Below are 7,949 nucleotides of genomic sequence, written 5' to 3' on the forward strand. Positions count from 1 at the left end.
TGTGGTGTTCTGGGGTCATGTGAAAACATTTTGAGCAACACAACAGAACTCCCAGAACTCCTTTCTTTTTTTCCTTCTTTTTTTCCCAGAATTCCTATGCTTCTCGGTTTTGAGGTGATACTGTTGGACTTTTCCATTTTTTCCCTTCCCTAGTTTCCCATGAAACCAGGGAAGTTTCACAAAGGGGCACGGTGGCTCAGCGGTTAAAGCTGCCGAGCTTGCCAGCTGGAGAGCTGACATGCCGGGTTTGAGACCCGAGCACCACCCAATGGGGTGAGCTCCCGTTCCTTGCTCCTGCTCACCTACCAGGAGTCCTACCCCGAAAATAAGCCCTAGCTTGATTTTTTTGGGGTGGGACTAATATAAGCCCTACCCCCCAAAATAAGCCCTAGTTTTGGGGCGAGGCGCACGCCTAAAAATAAAGCTAGGGCCTACATTTTGCCATCACTGGCCTTCCGAAAAAGCCTCTGCAACCGAGAACAGAGCTACAAATTCAATCCGTGGTTCTCGGCTGCAGAGGCATTTCCAGAAGGCCTCGGATAGCGAAATGTAGGCCGAAGCCCCATTCTCAACTGCAGAGGCATTTCCTTCGGCCACAGAAGTGGGACGGCCGGGTGGGGCTGTTGGTACCGCTGTGAGGTGAGACCATGGAAAATACACACACACACCCGAAAATAAGACCTGATGCCTGTTTTGGAGCCCAAAAAAATGAAAAAAAAGGCCTGGTCTTATTTTCGTGGAAAACACGGTAGCAGTTTGAAAGTTTGCAAATGCGAGTAGATCAGTAGGTACCACTTCAATGGAAGGTAACAGCGTTACGTGAGCTTTTGGCCTATAGCAGGGGTCTTCAAACTCGGCCCTTTTATGACTCATGGACTTTAACTCCCAGAATTCCTCAGCATGCCTGGCTGAGGAATTCTGAGAGTTGAAGTCCACGAGTCATAAAAGGGCCGAGTTTGAAGACCCCTGCTCTATAATCTCAAAGACAATAAAATCGTATCACATCTAATAGTAGCATATAAACAGAGTATAGATAGTCCTCGTTTAGTGACTACAATTGGGGCCGGCTACTTGATCATTAAGCGAAGAAGTGGCTAAGTCAGGGGTCTTCAAACTCGGCGCTTTTATGACTCGTGACTTCAACTCCCAGAATTCCTCAGCCAGCATGCCTGGCTGAGGAATTCTGGGAGTTGAAGTCCACGAGTCATAAAAGGGCCTAGTGTGAAGACCCCTGGCCTATAGCCGTGCTGGCCACATGACTGGGGAAATTGTCTTCAAACAACTATCTCCCTCGGCAAACAAACAGAAACCAGCACCTGGAATCGGACACGACTGGACTTATCCATTTTTAATTTCCCGTAATAAATCGCCGCAAGCCGATTTTCAAAACAATTTCCCAGGGCTCACTCAAAAAGGAGCTAAACCACTCACCGACTTCGTATGTTCGGGCCGAGGGGCGATGACTGGCGGGGGGAGAGCTTCGTCGTCATCATCATCTTCCGAAACAGAGGGCACGGCTGGAGTTTCCGACACGGCCTTCACATTCTGCGTGGAAACAACACTCAATTTAATTGGAAGCAACCCGGAACTAAGGAGAAACTTCCTGACAGTGAGCACAATTAACCCGTGGAACAGCTTGCCACCAGAAGTTGTGGGAGCTCCATTACTGGAGGTTTTTAAGAAGAGACTGGACAACCACCTGTCTGAAATGGTATAGGGTCTCCTGCTTGAGCAGGGGGCTGGACTAGAGGACCTCCAAGGTCCCTTCCAGCTCTATTCTGATCGAGTGAGTTATTTGTTAGGTTTTTAGATCGCAGCTTTTGCTCGGAACCTCAAGGTAACGTACCGACATTTTTTCTCAAAATTGCTCAAAATCCCTCCCGCCTCGGCCTTGAATGGCCAAGGGCGGACTAGACTCCCCATCCAGCAATTTCACCCCTAGGCCAGACTGCCATTCTCTGCAGAAAGAAAGAACGGGCTATACAAGAAGTCCTCGACTTATGACCACAATGGAAATTTCTAGTTGCTAAGTGAGTCGTTAAAAGTCAATCATGCTGAATTTTATAACCTTTCTGCCAGAAGCAAATCATGAAGTCGTTAAGCAAATTCAGCTTTTCCCGTTGATTTAACCACCTCAGGATTTATTTAACCAATGCTGTGATTCATGCAAGAATTTGGTACATTTAGTTTAGTTTAATCTAATGAAAAGAAGGACTAGGGGGGGCAGTCTTCCAATATCTCAGGGGCTGCCCCAAAGAAGAGGGAGTCAAGCTATTTTCCAAAGCGCCTGAAGGCAGGACAAGAAGCAACGGATGGAAACTCATCAAGGGGAGAAGCAACCTGGAATTAAGGAGAAACTTCCTGGCAGTGAGAACAATTAACCAGTGGAACAACCTGCCTCCAGAAGCTGTGAATGCTCCAACACTGGAAGTTTTTAAGAAGAGACTGGACAGCCATTTGTCCGAAATGGTATAGAGTTTCCTGCCTGAGCAAGGGGTTGGACTAGATGACCTCCAAGGTGCCTTCCAACTTTTTTATTATTATTATTATTATTATTATTATTATTATTATTATTATTATTATTATTATTATTATCCCTCTCACAGTTACTGCTACTGAACGAGATAACACCTATACCAGGGGTGTCAAACTGCCGGATGCATCATAGCGAAACCGCGCCCACCCCATTGCCGGCAATGGAAAAAAAGTCACGATACGTCGTGACACGTCATGTGACGTTGCGAGTTTGACACCCCTGACCTATACTATACCTGGGCATTTGGGTTTTCTTGCCTAAATGTAGAACCTTACTTTTTTCACCATTGAATTTCATTTTGTTAGATAGTGCCCAGTGTTCCAGTCTGTCCAGATCCTCCTGTATCCTAAGCCTGTCTTCTGGAGTGTTGGCTATTCCTGCCAGCTTGGTGTCGTCTGCAAATTTGATGAGTTCCCCATCTATCCCCTCGTCCAAATCTTTGATGAAGATGTTGAAGAGCAGTGGGCACTTGGAAGAGAACAGATTACGTCATTTTCTTCCCATCCACAAAACGGCCTTGGTTTAGATGTGGGACAGGGCGTTCACACAATCTATCACCCTGAGAACCGAGGGCATGCTGCCCTCTTTTAAGCTATCACTTTTTCCCTTTATGTGCGAAAACAGCCCCTGGGAAAAACTAGCTCATTTAAAAATAAATGTTATTGCTTGGGAGTGAGAGAATCAGATTCATCCGAATGTGTTAAATACAGATGCCGGCTTTTTACCTGTTCTTTGGGAAAGGCTGGATTTTAAAAATAGTCCCTTTCACAAACATGTTTGTTTGGTGTTTTGAGATTCAGTGTGCTTTTTTTCTTTTTTCTTTTCAAAAAGAAGGCATCAATAAAATAACGTCAGATCTGCGGCATTATTTTTAGTCCTGCCAATTCAGTTCTTCTTGCACTTATTTCAGGATTTATGTCCCCCTTTTTTCAAAGCAAACTTGAACCATTTCTACTAACAATCATACAATGAACAGGTGACGTTCTGGCCTAAGCCTGCAAAACTTTTACATTTTGGATTTCAGACTATTCAGTGACAGAAAACCCTGTCATTTAATGCCTATGTTCACACAACCAACTTCAATCAAAACAGAGCTGGAAGGGACCTTGGAGGTCTTCTAGTCCAACCCCCTGCTGAAGCAGGTGACCCTATACCATTTCAGACAAGTGACTGTCCAGTTTCTTCTTAAAAACCTCCAGTGATGGAGCGCCCACAACTTCTGGAGGCAAGCTGTTCCCTAACACACACACACCCAAAAAAGGGACCACAAATGCTAACCTTTGCATAATCATGACATTAATTTATGTCCTTAATTTATCTGTATTATGTTCTTTTATTTTTAGTTTCGTCTTACTAATGTATATCTTTCATTCAAAGTGTTCAATTAAAAAAAATATAAAATGAATGCAATTACACCCTTCTAGTCAAGAATTTCCCTTCCCCCCCAGCTGAAAAATCTCAATAGGGTAAGAACTTGGAGAGCCTCTAACAGTCAAAGCAAGATGTTAGGACCTACAGATAATTCTCAACTAATAATCATTCGTTTAGTAAATAATAATAATAATAATAATAATAATAATAATAATAATAATAATAATAATAATAATAATAATAATAATAATAAAGTTGGAAGGGGCCTTGGAGGTCATCAAGTCCAACCCCCTGCTCAGGCAAAAAAAACCACCAGGGACTTTACCATTTTTCACACTCACGACCATTGCAGCATCCCCATGATCATGTGATCAAAATTTGGATGCTTGGCAACTGGCATGTACTTATGACGGTTGCAAAAGTCCCGGGGTCGTGTGATCCCCTTTTGCGACCTTCCGACAAGCAAAGTCAAAGGGGAAGCTAGATTCATTTAACCACCGTGTTACTATCCTAACCACGGCGGTGTTTCGCTTAACAACTGTGGCAAGCAAGGTTGCAAACAGGACAATGCTCAATAAATGTCTGGCTTAGCATCATAGGCGTTGGGCTCAATGGTAGTCATAACTTGAGGACTAGCTGTAGTTCCAAGGATCCTGATAAAATCCTTGGCAAACCTCTGCAATTGGTGGCCAGTCTCCGAACAGGCCTATTTGAGTGGACCTCACACGCTAGCAAACACAGCCATCTACAACTGAGGTCACCAACCTTTCTCGGTTGACGGACCAGAGGGAAAAGGGAGCGGGACACTTTTGACATGCGCGCGTGGGGCCACAAGCACACGTGCGATGCAAATGGGGCGGGGCTAGCGTCCATGTGATACTCGCTAGCCTTGCCCCGTTCTTGTGTGGCGCAGCACCGTTTCCGTGTCCCAGCATCATCCCGTTTTTGCGCCCCGAGGCACGGCAGCATCCCATTTCTGCACCGAGGCACGGCGGTGTCTCATTTCCGCACCCCAATTTGCAGCGGCGGCCCGTTTTTGCGCCCCGAGGCATGGCGGATTCATTTTTGTGCCCCAAGGCACGTCAGTGTCCCATTTTCGTGCCCTGAAGCGCATCAGCGTCCCATTTCCGCGTCCCAAAGCACAGCGTCCCGTTTTTGTGCCCCGAGGCACGGTGACATCCCATTTTTGTACTACTGCAAGTGTGTGTGTGTGCACACACTGGCCAGCTTGTCCCGTGGCCCGTAGGCCACGGCCCGCTACCATGCCGTGGCCTACAAATTGGGGACCCCTGATCTACAAAACTGGAAACTGACATCAACGTGACGAGAGCAGCATCACACTGTTGCAGCCACACAGCTTTTGTGCAGGCACACAACGTCACAAGGCCTGCACAGAAGGCGTGTATCAGGACATCCTGGTGCCGCTTTCAAATTTTGCTTCCCTTGCATATGTGCACCTCCCATAATAGATTGCTGCCTGTCAATATATTGTCATAACCCAGTCAGCAAAATTGGATAATAGCTCTCCATTAAATGCAATCAATCCAAAAGGGTCTTCCAGACACATACTGTTGTTATTGCCTGGTGCTGAATAGCTGAATTTACTATTATGGCTATTGTCCAATAACCTTAAAGACGATGCATTTTAATCAAGCCAAAGAGGAACAGGAAAATGTAAACCACTCAATGTCAAGTGATCAACTTTCTTTTGATGAATACAGGCAGCGAGAGACATAAATTTTATTGCAGGCAGTCCTCAATTAATGGCTGTAATTGAGCCCAGAATTACAGTTGCTGCTTTAAGTTGTGTTGTGTTGGCTAAAGCAAATAAAATATGCATTACTCCTGCTATTAAATAGTCTATCGCTGAAAGTCCAAACATAAAAATGTTCACATAAACAAATATAAGACAGTACAGGTAAGTCCTCGACATACAACCACAACTGAGCCCGGATTATTGTGTTGTGAAGTGAGAAATTTGTGACCTGAGTTTTGCCCCATTTTTACGACTTTTCTTGCCATATTTGTTAAGTGAATCACCGCAGTTGTTAAATGGGTAACACCGTCGTGAAGGGAAGCTGCCTTCCCCCGTTGACTTTGCTTGTCGGGAGGTCGCAAAAGGGAAATCGCGTGACACCCCCGGGACGCTGCAGCCGTCATAAATATGAGTCCGTTGCCAAGCGTCTGAATTTTGATCACGTGACCATGGGGGGGTGCGGCAACGGTTGTAAGTGTGAAAAACGGTCATAAGTCACCTTTTTCAGTGCCGTTGTAACTTTGAATCATCATTAAATGAACTGTTGTATGTTGTATGTATGTTGTATGTCGAGGACTGCTTGTACATGATTTCTGCATTTCAAGTCACCACAAGGAAGACCATGGATACAGTACATATTTATGGTTATTAAGTGGAAATAAACGCTTGTTTCTGGTAATAAAAACAACATCATAAATCATGGTCATGTGACAACAGAAGCAGCCAATTGCACACACTGTCAGGTGGGGCTGATGGCCACCCCCTTCACACAGTCACAGAAACTGAGTTGGAAGGGACCTTGGAGGTCTTCTAGTCCAACCCCCTGCTTAGGCAGGAAAGCCTATACCAGGGGTAGGCAACCTCGGCTCTTTTATGACTCGTGGACTTCAATTCCCAGAATTCCTGAGCCAGCATGGCTCAGCTTGGAAACCTCTCCCTTTTCCCTCAGCATGGCTGGCTCAGGAATTCTGGGAGTTGAAGTCCACGAGTCATAAAAAAGCCAAGGTTGCTTACCCCTGCTTATACAATTCCAGACAAATGGTGGTCCAGTCTCTTCTTAAAATCCCACAACTTCTGGAAGCAAATTGTTCCCCTGATTAATTGTTCTGACTGTCAGGAAATTTCTCCTTAATTCCAGGTTGCTTTTCTCCTTGATTAGTTTCCATCTGTTGCTTCTTGTCCTGCCCTCTGGTGCTTTGAAGACTAGGATGACCCCTTCTTCTCTGCGACAGCTCCTCAAATATTCAAATAGTACAAATATCTAGATGTACCAATAACCATTACTTGGAAATCAATGTATTTACACGGAATCTCCATAATCTAAAGCAGGGGTCTTCAAACTTGGCCACTTTAAGACTTGTGGACTTCAACTCCCAGAATTCCTCAGCCAGCCCTCAGGGCTGGCTGAGGAATTCTGGGAGTTGAAGTCCACAAGTCTTGAAGTGGCCAAGTTTGAAGACCCCTGATCTAAAGTGACTGATGTGTTGTGAAGCCTGTTTGCAGCTGAAGTTAACATTTCACAATGGGTTTTACACACATCCCATTCTACAAAGAATTTCACATTTGGATATCTAAGGCAGCAAAATGTGACTTACCAGAGTATTTGAGGAGGTGTAATCTTCTGCAGATTTATCTGGAAGAAAAAGAGAATCTCATCAGATAACTCGCTGTGTGTCCCATTAATGCCAAAGACCACTCAAATCAAATTAGTGGGGGGGAATGAAAACTGAAACTAGACGCACATCTAGCTGTACGCTTGTGTATCCTCCAGATCTGTTAAACCATGAATACCCATAATTCCCATGATGGCTTAGAATGCTGGGGGGGGGGATACTCCAGACATTCTATCAATATCTCTTGGAATTCACTTCTTTGCTAGAGGTAAGGCAGAAGATATTAAGAAATCACACGGTGATTTATCTAACTGCATTAAATAGAACAGAATAAATAGACCTGGAAGGGGGCTTGGAGGTCATCTAGTCCAACCCCCTGTTCAGGCAGGAAACCCTATATACCATTTCAGACAAATGGCTATCCAGTCTCTTCTTAAAAACTTCCAGTGTTGGAGCATTCACCACTTCTGGAGGCAGGTGGTTCCACTGGTTAATTGTTCTGTCAGGAAATTTCTCCTTAGTTCCAGGTTGCTTCTCTCCTTGATTAGTTTCCATCCGTTGCTTCTTGTCCTGCCTTCAGGTACTTTGGAGAATAGCTTGACTCCCTCTTCTTTGCGGCAGCCCCTGAGATACTAGAACACTGCTATCATGTCCCCCCCCCCCCCCCCCCCCC

The 7,949-nt window shown here is 45.0% G+C and overlaps 1 protein-coding gene across 1 annotated transcript in view; it reads right to left on the reverse strand.

The window, feature by feature from the left end:
* Positions 1 to 7,949, reverse strand: part of LOC107300398 (serine/threonine-protein kinase PAK 1) — a gene marked incomplete at its 3' end in the record, with an annotated part of 28,501 nt that overhangs the window by 18,327 nt on the left and 2,225 nt on the right. The window contains exons 2-3 of the mRNA XM_015829730.1: positions 7,259 to 7,296; positions 1,432 to 1,545 (exon numbers count right to left, since the gene is read on the reverse strand). Of these exons, the coding sequence (XP_015685216.1) occupies positions 1,432 to 1,545; positions 7,259 to 7,296 (152 nt within the window). The remainder of the gene's footprint in view (positions 1 to 1,431; positions 1,546 to 7,258; positions 7,297 to 7,949) is intronic.

The sequence above is a fragment of the Protobothrops mucrosquamatus genome, unplaced genomic scaffold, assembly GCF_001527695.2.
Source record: "Protobothrops mucrosquamatus isolate PMUCROS unplaced genomic scaffold, P.Mucros_1.0 scaffold6900, whole genome shotgun sequence".
Classification (NCBI taxonomy): domain Eukaryota; kingdom Metazoa; phylum Chordata; class Lepidosauria; order Squamata; family Viperidae; genus Protobothrops; species Protobothrops mucrosquamatus.